Source organism: Vulpes lagopus, chromosome 4 (genome assembly GCF_018345385.1).
Source record: "Vulpes lagopus strain Blue_001 chromosome 4, ASM1834538v1, whole genome shotgun sequence".
Classification (NCBI taxonomy): domain Eukaryota; kingdom Metazoa; phylum Chordata; class Mammalia; order Carnivora; family Canidae; genus Vulpes; species Vulpes lagopus.
The window spans coordinates 113,196,528-113,213,476 of NC_054827.1; the positions used below are offsets into that span (position 1 = coordinate 113,196,528).

The window sequence follows — 16,949 nt, forward strand, 5'->3', positions numbered from 1 at the left end:
AAGAGAAAGAAAGGAAGAAAAATCCTCTCTGCGGTAGAAAGAGAAAAGAAAACTTGGGCTGACAAGAGGGGGGTGCTGGGGGGGCGGTGGAAGGAAGTGAGAAAACAAAAGAGAGATAAAAGGGCTGCTTTTCTGTCTCTCTTCCTCTGCGAGCTGGGTTAGGAGGAGCTGTTTTGCATCCCTTCACGTCAGCCCTGCCTCATTCCCTTCTTCCAGGGAGGGAGAGAGAGCGAGCGAGAGAGCGAGCAGGAGGGAGAGAGAGCGAGAGAGGAGAGGGAGAGGGGGGAGAGGCAGAGAGAGAGAGAGCGAGGGAGAGAAAGAGAGGAGCCGGAGGGAGGGCGGCAGGAGCAGGCGGCGGGCGCGCGTGGAGGCGGCGGCGGGCGCGCAGCAGCAGCCCGGGCGGTGGGCAGCCAGGAGCCCCCGGCCCGGCCCCGGCCCCGGCCCCGGCCCCGGCCCCGGCCCGCCGAGGGCCCCAGCGCAGGAGCCGCGCCCGGACCAGGGTGAGTGTCCCGCGCGGCCCCCGGGCTCCGGCCCCGCAGCCCCGGGCGGCGCGCCGGCGGGGGCGCGGGGGGCGCGGGGGTGGGTCGCGGCGGCCGCGGCCGACCCGCCCCCCGCCTCTCCCCGGGGACGGCCGCGCGCAGGCCCGCGCCGCGCTGCAAACATGTCGTCTTTTCCTTTCACTTCCACATTCCCTCATGCCGGGGAGCTGGAGGGAGAGAGGGAGAGCCGGGGAAAGAGGGAGAGATGGCGTCTGGGGGGGGGGAGGGGGAGGGGAAGGAGGGAGGGAGGGAGCGAGCGAAAGAGGGCGAGAGCGAGGAGAGCGCGCGAATGGAGAGAGAGAGGGAGCGAGAAGCAGAAATGAAAGGAAAGCGCCGCGGTGGCGGCGGCGGCGGCGGCGGCGGCGGCGGCGGCGGAGCGGGAGGCCCGGGAGGCGGCGGCGGCGGCGGCTCCGGGGCCCGCACGTGGGTGTCCCGGCGCCCCGCGCGCTCCCCCCACACCCGGCCCGGGACTGAAAGTTTCACCCCCTCGCCGCGCCGCCCCGCCCCTGCGGCTGCCCACAAACTTTATTCTCCCGGGTGGGGGGGGCTGGTGCGCGTCCCCGCCGTCCCGGGTGGGGGGTGGGGGGCGGGGGAGGGCCGAGCGCGCCGCCGCCGCGTGGGGGGCGGGGGCTGGGGGCGCCCCCGGAGGCAGCTGGCGGCCGCGCACCGTGCGCTGCGGGCCCCGGGCGGCCCCGGGCGGCCCCGGGCGGGGGAACCTGTTGAAGGCGCTCGCCGGCCGGCGGGGTCCCCGCGGCCTGTCCCTGGGCTCCCTCGTCTCACTTCCCCTTCCCCGTCGCCCCTCGCTCGGTCTCCTCGCGGTCATTTTCCTAATTGGACGGAGCTGTGGGGTGTGATCGCCGGCGTCAGACGAGGGGCCGAGAGGTTGCCGGGTGGGCGCGGGGACCCGGGGACCGACGGGGCAGCCCCTGCGGGCGCGCGGATCCCACAGACCCGGCCCCTGTGCCACCGCCCCCCTAACTGCGGACTTGCTAACTAGTGCGTATCGGATTTTTTTTTTTTTTCCAACTTGCCTTTTAAGATGACTTGTATGGTCGCTGCAACTGCTTCCCTCCAGTCTAGGCTGTAGTTTGGGAAGGTAGAAGAAGCCAGGGAGGTGCTGGCGTGGGTTTTAACTAACCCAAAACGGTCCTCAGTGTATCTCTGAGCTCTTCGTCGGTTGGGGCAAAGGCAGGGCCGCAGCCTGGGTGCGTTTTCACAGGGACACAGCGAGGGGCTGGTCCTTCCTTGTCTGAGCGGCCCAGCGAATGACCATCCTGGTGGCCCACCTTTGAGCTGCAGACTGAGCGCCTTTATTTCTGTGCAAAATGGAAAATCCTAGCTGGTGGTTGTCCTGGAGGGGACGTAAACGGTTCCCATGGGCGCCTGGGAAATTCACCCAAATTCCCCCACAGGTGCGCAAAGCGGGACTTTGCACCCTCGGGAGTCACCCAGCCAACTTTGAAGCTACTCTTTGACACGTGTAAGCGAAAACAGTCAAAGTTCAATTTCTCCCAAGTAGAGGGCCCCTGGGCCTGCTTCCCTGTTGTGCTCTTATCAGGGGCCTTCAAAGGACCGGGTCTTATGGGAGAAGGGAAGAAAACCACCCCTAATTGTCATTAGACATTAGAATGTGTATTTCGAGCGATTGTGATCAATCCATGGGCCTGTCCAGTTTTGATTTTTGAGACCAAGTATGATTATACCTTTCTTACTTGTTTTAAAGTGAATATATTGTTTTCTAGAGCTTTCTTGGTGGTTTTGTCACCTGGGCCAAGCACCTGCGTGACCCATAAGTAGTTACCTATAGTTCCAGATGCATTCTTGTTCTAGAAACATGCAGGACCTAGCTTTCTCACAGGAGGGTAGTGGGAGTAGAGCTGCTTTCTTTTGAGCAGGGGGAGTTGGACATTTGGGTCACTTTTTTTTTTTCCTCCAGGCTCGCCTGGTTGCCCACCTGTCTGTGGAGAGAGATGCGGTAAGTTGAGGGGAGGGCAGGTGCTTACCGTTCTCCAGGCAGAGTCCTAGGTGAGTCCTTGTCCTGTGGTGTGTGGCCGGTAGGCCATTTGTTCTGCACTTGGGTCACTTCCATCCCAACCTGGCATTTCCTACTGAGAGACTTATTTTACGCTGTCTAGAGATAAGGAGACAGACAAGGTCTGGAATGGTTCTCGAGTTGAAGGAAGGGAGACTAATAGGACCACCAGAGATTTTGCATGACTTCTATTTTAGGTTTGCCTTGTGGCCTGGAGATATTTCTATCAGAGTTTTCTTTAAAAGTTCAAGTTTGAAGTTAGAAGGGAGTAAATAAACCAAGGAGAAGTCAGGTATATCTCAGAGGATGCTCCTCACAGGCTCTTCATCTGGCTCGCAACCCTTAGACTTCAAAGACCTCAGAGATTGTCTAAAAGAAACTGAGGCACAGAAAATCTCCATGCCTGGGGCCACACTCTGTTGGCAGAGCCAGCACTTGAACATGAGCTTTCAGAGTCCATTTCCAGTGCTCCTCAACCCAAGGCCATGGCCTCTTACTGCTGGGAATCCTGAATCAGGCTCTGTCCAAAGTGTGGCTCTGAGAATAATGAAACCATGGGTGTATGCTACCTGCATGAGATAGGTATACGGAGCACCCCATTGTCCAGGTGTTTAAACACACACTCTGTTCTGGAGGATTTGACAGGCCAGCATGACTGCTAGGGAACCAGGAGCAAAGTCCACCAGTTCAATGGGGCAGGATTTTAATCACTGGGATGTTCCTAAGTCACACTCAGCGCTTTTTGATCTGGCGTGCTTTGTACTTGTGTGCAATTTACTTAAGATTGGTCTGTGGAGAGGAATGGGGGTGAAGGAAGAGCCAGAGACCTGAGCTGATATCAGATCTCTTACTGGAGTATCAGCTCGTGATGGTAGAAAGCCTTTGTTCGTTGCTTAGCCCCCTGTGCCCAGAACAGAGCCTGGCACAGGGCTGGCCCTCAATAATACCTGGTGATTAAGTGTATTGGGCATTGGGAAAAAGACCTATCTCTCAAGGAACCCACAAGTGACACACAGAGGCGGGGACAGGGAGGTGATTGATGGGACCTGCAGAGTTTTGCAGTGAGTCATGGCTTCAGACAAGCTCCAGACAGGTAAGGCAGGAGCAGCAGGGAAGAGTCGATCCTGAATAGGTGGAGCCACTGGGTAGAGATTGTGCCAAACAATAGAGAGACCTTGAATTGTACTGGATAGAGGGAGAATAATAATAATCATGGATCTGGGACCAGGCTTGTGCTGTGTATTTGTTCTGTCCTTTAGTCCTTGCAGCTGCTGCTCCCTACATCATTATTCCCATTTGGCAGATGGGGAAACTAGACCGCAGAGTAGTTGTAGTCACTTGCCCAAGGGCACAGAGCTGATACCTGAACCCAGGCCAACTGACCTCAGACTTTGCCTCCTTCACGAGGTCAGGCATCTCTCTGCCCACACCAAAGAGCTGAACACTTGGAGCTTTGGGGTTCCTCAGAAGGATGGCAGTAGAAAAACTGAAAAAGAAACTGTTGGTCTGCAGAGGAGTGAGGCTGGACAGGGAGCGTGGCCTCTGCTGTGGTTGCCAGGTCCCGTACAGTGCTCAGAGACCATTTGCCCAACGAAGATTCCAAGAGAATGCTTCTTTGGGAGGCCTAACTGTTCCCTAGGCAGAGTGGCTAGTACCAGATTGGGGCTCTTTTGCACTTGATAGACATTCAGGAGATGTTCTTCTTTTGAAAGATGCTTTTCAATTTAAATTTCAGTTGGTATGTGTTTGAAACTTGGGGAATTCTAAAGCTAGCAGCGTCGTTGTTGGTCTTGAGGCCTCCAGAAGGTGTTTTCCACGTGTATGATCCATCCCTTCCTATTCCAGAATGCTGGCCCAGGCCATTCCAGACCACAACAGTCCCCCTTTGGCTGATAGTATGACTTATCACTCTCCGTGCTGGGCCCGACCTCATGGAGCTTGTAGTCTCCCTGGGAGACAGACACTGAGCTAATAATTATACAAATACTCTTTAATTACAGTTGTTATAAACGCTTCAAAGGGAAAAGTACAGAGGCCATGAGAGCTGATAATCAGGGAGCATGGAGGGGAAGGAGGAGGCTTTCCTGAAGAAAGAGCATTTAAACAGCCACAGGAAGGGTGGATGAGGAGGCTTTAACTAGGGTGGAATAGTCTGTTGACTGTGACATAAACTCCTGCTTACTCTCAGTGGCCCATCTACCCCCAGCAGCAGCAGCAGCATTGCAGCCTAGGAGCTTGTTAGAAATGCAGAATCTGCATTTTAACACAGCTCCCCTGCATGGTAAAGCCTGAGAAATGCCGAAGGAGTCCAAGCACTGAACCGGCTAAGTTCTCAGCTTTGCTGTGAATGAGTTGGGTGGCCACGGGGAAGTCACTTCTCTGGGTTAATGAGGGAATTAGATCATCTCATGAGTTCCTTCTGGCTTCTGTCATCTTTGGCTTTTCCTGCTTTGTGCCATTTCTAAGCTTATTAAGAGTGAGGGCCTGGGCGTCTGCAGTATCCACCTCTGCAGGGCCTTCGGTGGGAGCCCAGCAGGCACCAGTCCGTCCAGTGGTCTGACTTCAGCCAATGCTGGACAGTGGCCTGACCATCAGAGCTTTGCAGAAGGACCAGAATGATTCGGAAAGAGCATGTGGAGCTTTGTTGCACACAGAGTGATAGTCTTAAGGTGACCCAAGGAGGATTTGGCCTGAATCAAGAGCAAAACTGGCAAGGGTCAGAAGGGCTTTGGGGAAGAAAGGTATAACATTTCTGCCAAAAGCGGAACCTGAAACGAGGGAGTTGCTCAATAGGCCATTGCTTGTGAACTTAAGACTTGAACCATTGCCACAGAGTTTCGCGCCTGAGATCCTCACATCAGCATAGAGAGGACCAGAGGGCTAATACCAGTGGTCCTTGAGCCTTGCAGCATGGGGGGCACCAGCAGCTGTGCAGAGGGTTATGTGCATGTATGTGCACTTTGCTGGGGAGAGGACCCAGAGCTCTTGCCAGCCTCAAAGGGATCTCTGGCCTCCTGGAACTACGGGTAAATGCCTCTCTTAACTAATCTCACCCAGCTCTCTAATGACACAGCACTTAATATGGACCAGGCACTAGTGTAAGCACTTTCCACATATCTGTTCATTTAGGTGGAATAACTTTCCGGAGGTCAGGTGTCACAACCAGGCCTGGCCCTGAGTAGTTGGGCCACAGAGCCCCTGCTCACAAAGCCTAACTTCGTAACAGGCCTTGTACAGGGATTAGGGGAGAACTCTTTTGGTAGAACAGAAATTGAGATTACGGAGGCCCCTACGATTACCAGTGTCCCTCAATTGCCCATGCATAAAACAGAAAGGAGACCTGTTACAAGCTACACCAGGTTGCCAGGCTAGCCCATGAGAGCCTGTGTCACTGTTGGGCCCAACTCATTTTTGTTTGCTAAAAAAAAAAAAGAAAAAAAAGAAAACAAGTTGGCCACAGTGCTACACGCTAAATTAAAAATTTTAGCATTAGGCAGAAAGATACTTGAAGCAATGCACTGTCAAATAAGGGGTGAGGTGGTGGCTAGAGATTAGGGCAGACTCCAAAAGGGGGATCAAAAGATGTGAGAAGCCAGAGCAGAGCCAAAAACCTATGTCGAATCAGCAGCTTCAAAAGGTAAAATGACTGGTTCTTATTACTTACTAATTAATGTGTGTAGCTCGAAGACCTGACCCTTCCCCCATCCCCAGTGCCTTACCCCCAACTACAGAGGCCTTTTGTTTTCTCTTTAATTCATTTCTGTGCTCTGTGCATTTTTATCAGTGTGTCTTATCTTTATCATCTATATATTTATAAACGGAGTAAAAGGACTATTAGAAGTGGGTTGACCTCTAGGGGGGTTTAATTCTGTCTTCTGCAACCATCATCGTAAAGGTATGTCTGATATTAAATATATATGCTCTATTGTGTGTATATTTTGGGAGTACTGAGAGAGATGTTGGAAACGGGAGGATTTTCAGCACAGTTGGAAGCTGAGAATAGGGGATCCCGTTGTGGTGGCCCGACCACATTCCCTTTCTTCCTTCTGCACCCCCAGTGTGGAGTAAGTAGGGGATCAAAATCAGGTAAGAATGATCCCCACAGAAAGCAGGAATGTCCACCCTCCAGATTTACATGGGAAACTGTAACTTCTGTGATGACTCTTGGTTATGTGTGGTTTGTCCTCTGGGTCACATCTGAATGCCATCCATGACCCCATCCGATTCCCCGGAGGGCAGCCATGGGATAGGCTTCCAGATAGGGAAGGCTATCCTGCATGTGTTCGGTAAAACACAAGAGCCAAACCTATCATAACCTCCTCACATCCAAGCCAGCCTCTTGAAAAGCATCAGGTACCCTTTGGAGGTGCTGGTAGGTTAATCCCACTCTGTGGTGTTTGATCCTGGGGTCTCTGAGTTTACATGCCTCACTGCCCCTCAGGGCCACATTCACTAGCCACAGACCATGAGTTCACTGTGGACTTGCCATTAATCTGAAAGCAGGTCACGTCTGAAATTCAGAATTCTTCCCATCTCTCACCACTGCACCCTTGAAGCACCCTTGGCCCAAGTTGGGGAACCAGTGCCTACCCACTGGGGGAACATGCCTACCATCAATTCCATCCCTAGATCCCCTGTATCCTGCCCCAGCTGCCTCCATAGGCCTGAGCACATCCTCCTGTGCCCCAGTCCCATACCTACAGGTACAGACACACCTGTCTCCCTCTCCTTTGGCTCTACCTCTCCTCAACTCCTGTATCACTTTCTCCCCACCTAGGACTTCACAGAGAAGAGTTCACCTGTTCTGTCCCTGCCTCCTCTGTCCCCCTTTTCTCTCCAGCTCTGAAACAGCAGAGTATTTCACCCCCCACTCCTACCTGCTCTCACAGGGACCCTGACCCATCCCCTAATCCCACCTGGCAGTCCATTTGGAGACCTCTACTTACCTGACTTCTCCATAGCAGATGCTGTTACAGAGAGTGTTGGCATGTCACTCTGGGCCCGCTTCCTCCCTCTCTGACCCTGTTTTCTGCCATTCCCTTCTCTCCTGGCTACACTGGGTGCCTCAGCCACGGTTCCCTGCTACTCTTTCCTTTCCATGTCTGGTTTCAGCCTGTAAGGACAGGACTCTTGTCCTATGTCCCTGTCTTCCTGTCTCCTATAAACAGTTTCAGAGCTAGGTTTACCTTGGTTATAGTTTTAGATATGGATTTCTTTCTACCATCTTATTTTGTGCTTTCTGTTTCTTCTTTTTCTGATTCTTCATTTATTCCTTAATTTTTTTAAAGACTTTATTTTTAAGTCATCTCTACATCATGCATCCCAGGGCTCAAATCCACACCCCAAGATCAAGAGTCTCAAGCTCCACCAACTGACTGAGCCAGCTAGGAGCCCCTGTTCATTCTTTTAAATCGATTAAAAGGGTTTCTTTCTTTTTCTTTCTTTCCTTCACTCTGTTTTTTCTCTACTGCTTTGCAGTTTATACACTGTTTCTATTCTTTTGATGCATGCAGATTGCAGGTTTAAAGTTAGTCGGTGTCTTCCTTTTCTCAAATAATACAAGGACCTTGGAATGCTTTATATAAAGTCACATTCAGTTGTCACACAATGGTTTAGATGCATCTTATTTCTCTCTTCAGTCACACAGATCAGGCATTCATTCATTTACTTATTTTCACGAACCCAAGGTCATGACCTGAACTGACATTAAGAGGGACACTCAACTGACTGAGCCACCCAGGCGCCCCCAGGCTTTTATTTTTAATGTTCTATACAGTTAACCTTTGCTTCAATTTTCCACGTATTTTCCATTTCATTTACTTCTATTGCTCCTTGCATCTCCAACCTACTTTCTGGGATCAGAACATCACGTAGTAAAGATTTTTTAGTCATAAACTTTCCAGTTTCTGTTTGGCAAGAATTTTATGTCATCCTTATTGTTAAAGTATTGTTTTAGTGGGTATAAAACATTAGCTTGACAGTCATTTTCTCTGAGTATTTAAAGATCATATTCCAGGGGCGCCTGGGTGGCTTAGTCGGTTGAGCATCTGACTCTCAATTTTGGCTCAGGTCAAGATCTCGGGGTCCTGAGATTGAGCTCCACACGCAGCGCAGAGCCTGCTTGTGCCTCTCCCTCCCTGCCCCACTCTCCCCCTGCTTTGCATGTGAGCATGCACGCATGCATGCTTGCTCTCTCTCTCTCTCAAATAAATAAATAAAATCTTTTTAAAAATAAATATATAAATAAATAAAGATAGTATTCCATTGTCTTTTGGCCATTATTGATGTTGAGAAGTCTGGTAGCACAATTACTGCTTTTCTTAGATAATATCTTCTGCCTGGTTGTTGGTGGGGGGTGTGTGTGTGTGCACTCATTGGTATGTTTTGCAGTACACTGTTAATTACTTAGGAGTGGATTTGAATCTCTTTGGCTAAGGATTCATTGGGCTTCCTGAAACCAAAGATTGGTGACTTTTGTCAATTCTAGAGGATTTTCAGCAGTTGTCTCTTTCGAATATTGTCTCTCCATCCCTATCTCTGTCTCTGTTAGATCTTATTCTATCCTTTATATCTCTTAACTTTCATTTTCAATTTTTTGGTTTTTTGTAATGTTTTCTAGATAATACCTTACTTATCTTCCAGCTCACTAATTCTCTCTTCAGTTATCTCTAATCTTCTGGTTAGCCCTTCCATGGAAGTATTTTTAATATCAGTATTAACTCACAAATTTTAATATATTTGATATGTTTCCATTGGAGTTATTATTTTTTATGTTCATCCTTTGAGTTTTTAATCTGGATGCTTATATTTTTTATTTCTGTGTTCCTATTTTATCCTTTTCTGAGTATGCATGGTAGTTTGTGTTTTGTAGTAATATCTTACTCCTTACTTGTATTTTTAATTCCTCATTTTATTAATCACATTAAACATACTTATTTTGTATTCTGTATCCACTAATTCCAGTCTCTGAAGTGTATGCAGGTATAGTTCTGTTGTATGATAATTCTGCTGATTTCCACTCTTGAGAACTTGCTTCCCATGTGTTTCATGATTTTTGTGTTTATTTTTAAGATTTATTTGAGAGAGAGAGAGAGCATGCCATGCGCACGCACACACACACACGCACATACATGTGATGGAGAGAGGAGAATAAGGAAAAGGGGAACGAAAGAGAGTCCTCAAGCAGACTCCTCACTGAATGCTGAACCCAACACAGTCCTCAATCCCAAGACCCTGAGATCATGACCCAAGCCAAAATCAAGAGTCACACCCTTAACAAGGTGAGCCACAAGGTACCCCTGTATGTGTATCATGATTTTTGATTGTGAGTGTATGTTTGTTAGAATTCTATCTGTGAGAATTCTTTAAGGTATGGGATGAAAGTACATTCTTCCACAGTGGATATGTTGCTTTCTGCCAGGCACCTAAAGTCCCTTCAGATGGGTCCATTTATTTATAAGTCTTAGTGTGCAGTTTTGAGGGCCTGGCAATGACCACAGATCCTCAGAGGAACCTTTTCTTGAAAATCCACCCACAGCTAACACTAGGCCAGATTACTTCCTTCCTGACTATATACCACGAGACACCCCACTTTGTCTCATTGTTCCCCTATTGCCAAATAATTTCTCTCCGTATTTGGTCAAAGTCCTGGTCATGCCAGGCCCAATTAAAAATCATGTATCTTCAAAAAAAAAATCATGTATCTTCTAAAAAAATAATAAAATAAAAATAAAAACTGTGTATCTTCTGAGCTTTCCCCATGCCATCCCTTGCAGAAATGACTTGTTCTTCCACATCCAGTGGCCACTGTTGCCTTACCTCTTAGCCTGTAGGTGTGTATGTTTAGACTCCACACACTGGACTCAGCTTCCTGAAACCTTGAGCTGTGTCATTTATTTCTGGAGCCCCAAAGCCTGGTTCACTGTTGGGCATAGTAGTTGCTTAATAGATACCTGTTGATTGAGCAGAATTTATGGGAAAATCAATTCTTCTTTTTTCTTGGATAGTAATTAAAAAAAAAAATCTAAGCACTAACCTGCTCTGTAATCTTGGACAAGTCCATTTCACCTTTTTGGAGCTCAACGTCCTTATCTATAAAATGAAGGGACACTTCTGAGATTTCTGCTTGCTCTAAGATGCTGAGATTCAGCACGATCTGCATGATTGTCAGTCATGATAACATGGATCAACCCTTGGCTCAGGAATGGAATGAAGGGATATGAGGGCCATGTAGAGAAAGAGCATGATTTGAGGCAACTAGGTAGGATTTGGAAGACAAAAAAGAGAAGGGAATCAGAGGTCAATTAAAGGTAATTTGATATGAAATAAAGATGGCAGGATCCCGGGTGACTCAGCGGTTTGGCACCTGCCTCGGCCCAGGACATGATCCTGGAGCCCCAGGATCAAGTCCCACGTCGGGCTCCCTGTAGGGAGTCTGCTTCTGCCTCTGCCTGTGTCTCTGCCTCTCTCTCTCTCTCTCTCTCTCTCTCTCTCTGTGTGTGTGTCTCGTGAATAAATAAATAAAATCTTAAAAAAGAAAAAAAAGAAAGATGGCATTTTAAAATTTGTGACTTGAGACATCTTGATGGCTTTTTAAAAAACAAATTATAACACAATAGATTTCAGATCGCTTAAAGATGGTAAATACAAAAAAATGAACCTGGGAAAATACTATGGCTTAAAACCCAGAAGCCATAAAAGAAAATACTGATATATTTCTTCACAAAGTAAAAAATTTCTGTGTGGCTAAAGTCATCATAAAGGGAATCAAAACTGGAGAACATTTTTGCTATGCAGGTCATAGAGCTGGTTTCCTTAATACCTAAAGAACTCCTACAAATCATTAAGAAAAAGACCACCTACACAATTAAAAAAAAAAAGATTTTATTTATTTATTTGACACAGAGAGGGAGCATGAGAAAGCACAAACGGAAAATGGGAAAGGGAGAGGGACAAGCAGACTCCCCGCTGAGCAGGGAGCCATCCCAGGACCCTGGGATCATGACCTGAGCTGAAGGTAGACGCTTAATCGACTGAGCCACCCAAGCACCCCTCGACCCAACTTTTTTTGTTTTATTTTATTTCCTCTTTTTTTTTTTTTTTTAAGTAGCACTAGACCCAACATAGAGTTCAAACTCAGGGCCCCAAGATCAAGATTCGCGTGTTCCACCAACTGAGCCAGCCAGGCATACCCTCAACTCAGTTTTTAAAATAGGCTAAGAACATGGACAGTTCACAGAAAAGGAAATACAAATGGTTCTCAACCATGTAAGAACATGTTCAGCCCACTACTAACTAGAGAGATGCAAGTTAATTCCACCATGAAGAAGTGGCAATGGGAACAGATACTCTCACAACTGTCGATAGAGTGCATATTATATAGAGAGGATTTTGACGATATTTATTAAAATCCAAAATTCACAAGCAATTCTAGTTCTGGGAATTTTTATCACAGGTTTGTTGCATAACATGCAAAATGAGCATTTTTCAAGATAGTTCATTACATCTTGCTTGTAAAAGCAAAAAACAAACAACCAAACAAAAAAAACCCTTAATGTTCACCAGGAGGGAACTGGCAAATAAACTGTCCTTTGATCATACAATGCAATACATGCAGCTGTAAAAAAAAAAAAAAGAATGTGAAAGCTCCCTATGTATCCATGTGGTCAGTTGATGTGGTCCTGGTCACTGAGATAGTTTCTTAAATGAGAGAGTACAAGATAGAAGGCCCAGCAATGTAATAGCTCTGCAAGGTTACTTTTTCTACATTTCGAATTTTGTGCCTTGGGCATATCTAGCCAAAAAAAAACAAAAAACAAAAAAAAAAACGGTATTTTTAAAGAAGGAAGTTAGAGTAGAAAAAAGGAAGGGTGGGTGGGAAGAAGAATCTCACCTTTGCTCTGCATTTTCACACAGGTTATTTTACTCCCATCAACAACTCCCAGTAACGTTACCATTTTTATAGACAAAGAAACTAAGGTTCAAGTCTGAAGTGACTTGCACAAGTTCATAGAGAGCCTCGGAACCTGGCGTTGAATCCCGTTATCACTCCAGAACCACTGGGCTCCTGCCTGTAGATCAGTATTTTTTCTTTTTCTTGTTTTCTTCCCTTATTTTTAACTGATACCCCATTGGTCAGAGACCAGTGGCTATGCACTGTGGCCTAAGGTCCGCCCCTCCTGAGGGAGTGAGTGTGAAGCTCTGTCCCACCCACCCCAGCTGGCTGTCCGGCTCACAAATGCCTATGGGGCAAAGCTCAGACACTAGGTGGTAGGGCCAACCCAGAGCCCAACCAGCCACATCAGACACAATGAGGAGGATTAGGGATGGGCTTTGCAGTCCTACCTTTGAAGTTCCCAGCTTTTATCAGAGTGTCTGAACCTTAACATTATTTCAAGGGAGCTTTTATTACTGTCTATGAACTGGCCTCAGGTAGGTACCAGCTGCTGCCAGGTGCCAAGGGAACACTTCCTGGTGCCTTAAGCTGGGGCTTTCACTTTGTTAGATGGTGAAGTTTGTAGGGCTAAAGGTACTTGGTACTCAGAAGATTCTGGAAGAATACTTTTCTGTTTCTATTTTTCTATCCAGAGGTGCAACTGGATGGCATCCCTTTAATTAAAGGGAAGGAAAAGTGCTTGCTTTCTTCCTTTTTTTTTTTGGTCTCACAGAAATACCTCCTATGCTGTTTTCAAAGTAGAGTATTGACGGCTTCTTTTTTTGTCAAGGAGAAATGCTGTAGGAGAACAAAGCTAAAGGTGTTGGCCATATATAATATGAGGCTGTAATTTATAGGTACAGCTTCACCCGGGGGAAGAATTTGATGTCTTTAAGAGATATAAAATCATCCAGCACCACCTGTACTCGTGTGTGGTGTCATATTTATTTTCTAAGTTGGAGTCATCATTTCTTAAGAAATAGGCAGGGTCCTTTGGGGCTGAGGAATGCTTTTGGGGGTAAGAAGTCTTCAGGTTCTGTGGGCCTAAGCCAACATGTCCAACTCCCTGTCACAGTGCTACTTGGCATCTTTACAAGGGATGCATCCTAATGACCCACCCTGTCCATTTTTGTTTGTCTGGCCAGTGGAAGTGCCTTGAATATCACAGAACTGTCCCCATGTAAAGTTTGTACCCAGCTATTTACTGAACACACAAACGGACAGGAGGCACCCAGTATATATATCCCTCAAATGAATAAACTTTGATATTTGAGGTAGACTTTAAAGCTTTTGATCATAAAGAGGACTGGAGAAATAAAGATGTCTGCCATTATTCCTCCTTGGATTTTCCTGATGCTTGAATAATTAAGACCATCCTCTGTAGAATTTTTCCTTCTTTGGTCTTTAGGTCATCTCTTTCAGGCTGAGGCCAACTTCTGTAAATGGTGTGCTGAGTACTCTCAATGCCCTCAAGTGTTCCAGTCCATTATCTGCCTGTGTTCCAGCTCATTCTCCGGGAAAACTTCTATGTAACATCAGCTAAGTTCTTTTGCTTTGGTTACAGAGCTTGTCAGAATTTGTCTTCCAGGCCCTTATTTTATTTTATCTTTTTTTAATTTTAATTTTTTTAAAGATTTTATTTATTTGAGAGAGAGAGAGAGAGAGCATGAGTTGGGGGAGGAACAAAAGGAAAGGGAGAAGCAGACTCCCTGCTAAGTAGGGAGCCCAACACAGGGCTCAATCCCACAGCACTGGGATCATGACCTGAGCAGAAGGCAGGCACTTAGCTGACTGAGCCACCCAGGTGCCCCTATTTTAATTTTTTTAGAAAGAAAAATACGCATGTGAGCAGAGGGAAGGGGCAGAGGGAGAGGGAGAGAAGAGAATCCTAAGCAGACTCCCCAGCGAGTATGGAGCCCATGCAGGGCTCAGTCTCATGACCCTGAAATCATGACCTGAGTCGAAATCAGTAGTCCCTCGGTTAATCAACTGAGCCACCCAGGTGCCCCAAAACTCACCTTTTAGAGCTTTTATACCTTGGTTGTAAAAATTCATTCCCTATACCCAGGTAAATTAACCAGTCTCAGCTCAGGAACGGGCCTGTTTTTTCCAAAACCTCTCTTTCTTTTTGGATTTACTGTCTAAAGAGATGGCTGAAAAAAATAAAAAAATAAAGAGATGGCTGTTGTCCTGTGTCCTCCATGAAGGACAAAAGAAATGTTTGTTTTGCCTTTTTTGCACCTTGGCCCCTCTGCTTGCTCTCCTCTTCCTCCCCCGGTGGCAATTATTTGAAGGATCTGGACTGAGAAGTTGGGTTCTGAGTTTTCTGGGGGGTTTGGCTCTCTGCTCATGACTCACACCCTGCCTGCACGCAGAAAGCCCTCCCGGAGATTTTAATTCCTCCTCACTGGAAACTACCCCTTAGTTCTTGAAAATATTCTTAGGCGGTTTTAAGATATCTGTGTTCAGTTTGTTTGTTTGTTTGTTTTAAGTCCAGTTCAGGTTTGAATGTCCAAGGAATGAATAGTCTCTTGGCTCTTGGATCTCTTCCTTTTGTTTTTTAGAAAATAGATTTTATTGATTTTTTTTTCTTGTTACAAAGAGATTTGTGATTTTTGCAGAAAATTTAGGAAATATAAACAAGCAAAAAGAAGAAAGAACTCTCTATAATTATTAATATTTTGGTATATTATATGCCCTCCCACTCTATATTTTTTAATTAAAATGAGATCATACTGTGTGTATCTTCATGTTACTTTTTCTTTCTTTCTTTCTTTCTTTCTTTTTTTTTTTTTTTGCTTTTCCTTAACAACTTGTGATTAAAATTTTCATGGAGTTAAACCTCTTCCTCCAAGTCACTTTATTATTATTTTTTTTAATTTTAATTCTAGTAGAGTTAGCATACAGTGTTGTATTAGTTTCAGGTGTGGTGTAGCAATTCAGCACTTCCAGGACTTCCCAGAGCTCATTGTGCCCAGCTCACTTTAAACGGCTGCATAATATGCTTTCGAACAGAAGAATCATAATATACTTAATCAGCCCTCCTACATTTACATCATTTTCTCTTTCTCTGTCTTATAAGGAATGCTGTGGTGAACATCCTTGGGTGTTTTTGCCCACAGCCTTGATTATTCCTTGGCATCTGTTTCTAGAACGGAACCCCTGGCCCAAGGACACAGTCTAAAGTCTCTCTCTCTTTTTTTTTTTTTTAAGATTTTTATTTATTTTTATATGAGAGACACAGAGAGAAAGACAGAGACATAGGCAGAGGGAGAAGCAGAAGCAAGCTCGCTGCAGGGAGACTGATTCGGAACTCGATCCCAGGACCCCAGAATCACGACCTAAGCCAAAGGTAGACGCTCAGTTGCTGAGCCACCCAGGCACCCCTAAAGGCTCTTGATTAAGATAGTTAAACTGCCCTCCAGAAAGGTTGTCTCATATTTTTTACTCCTTTTGGGCAAATCCAAAGTCATTTTTCTTTTAAACCCCGGCTGTGTGGTTCTCAGACATCACTTGCCAAATGTTGAGCACCTGTTGGTGGAGAGCCAGGGGTCAGGGAAGGTCTGAGCTGAGCTGTGATGGAGAAAGTCCCATCCTTGCCCCTTGGTTAGCAGTGAGACTCTAGGGCTGTGTCTCCCTGGACTGCAGGCAGCTGGGCAGGCCCGCAGCTCCCCAGGGAAACCTCAGAATGCCCTGGACAGTGCTGGCTTTGAGGGCTCAGAGTCTCGGGGAGCTCTGACAGTCTCCCTTCCAAGAGGATGCTCATAAAGCAAACATCTGACCCTAACACCAGAGATCAAGGCTACCCCTCCCAATCTGGGTCAGGGTTTGGGGTCTTGGGTCGGGGTCGGGGTGGGGGGCGGCTTCCTGTACTGGCCCCAGGGGGAGTGCATCTGCCCAAGCCTCCAGCCCCGCCAGCCTGACTCCTCCACCATTGCCCTGGCAGGGAGGGAGGGGGCCAGGAGGGAGGTTTGATGGAATTACTGAGGAAGTAACATTTGCTTAGGCTAAATCGAGCCTTCCTGTTCCAGCTCCACGCTCGCTCTTCCTCCTTTGCGGCTCTCTTCCTCCTGCATGTCAGCGTGTTCTTTATGGTAGTTTTCGTTGGCGTGGCCTCTGAGGACCTTCCCTACTTCTTAGCTTCCCTCTTTCCTCTTCTCTGCCGCTGACACCCTGACTGGTGCCCACCCTCCAGATCTAGCACATTCAGGCAAGTCCCTGCCCTGCTCTGGTTCCCAACCCCCCTTCACCATCCTGTCAAGAAGGTGGCCCAGTCCCGGCCTGCCCATCTTTCCCGGGCCTGGTGGGAAGGCTACAGGGGTTCCTGGAGGCCCAGGCTGCTCCCCTCCAACCCAGAGACACAGTATGCTAGCTGCTGCCCATAGGGTTACAAAAAACAAAACACACAAAACCCAGCCCCCGGAGATGAGGGACAGACGTTTCA

General features: G+C 47.2%; 1 protein-coding gene across 5 annotated transcripts in view; it reads left to right on the top strand.

Moving 5' to 3' along the window:
• Positions 1-340: 340 nt before the first annotated feature.
• ZNF710 (zinc finger protein 710) overlaps positions 341-16,949 on the top strand; it is a 67,087-nt gene continuing 50,478 nt past the window's right edge. The window contains exons 1-3 of one of the 5 annotated variants that reach the window (XM_041753425.1): positions 1,424-1,535; positions 1,952-2,019; positions 2,476-2,514. In XM_041753425.1, coding sequence (XP_041609359.1) covers positions 2,510-2,514 — 5 coding nt within the window. In that variant the 5' untranslated portion in view covers positions 1,424-1,535; positions 1,952-2,019; positions 2,476-2,509. Of the gene's footprint in view, positions 501-1,397; positions 1,536-1,951; positions 2,020-2,213; positions 2,231-2,475; positions 2,515-16,949 lie in introns of those variants that run through there. The other 4 variants (XM_041753424.1, XM_041753423.1, XM_041753426.1 and 1 more) reach the window with 4 other exon arrangements.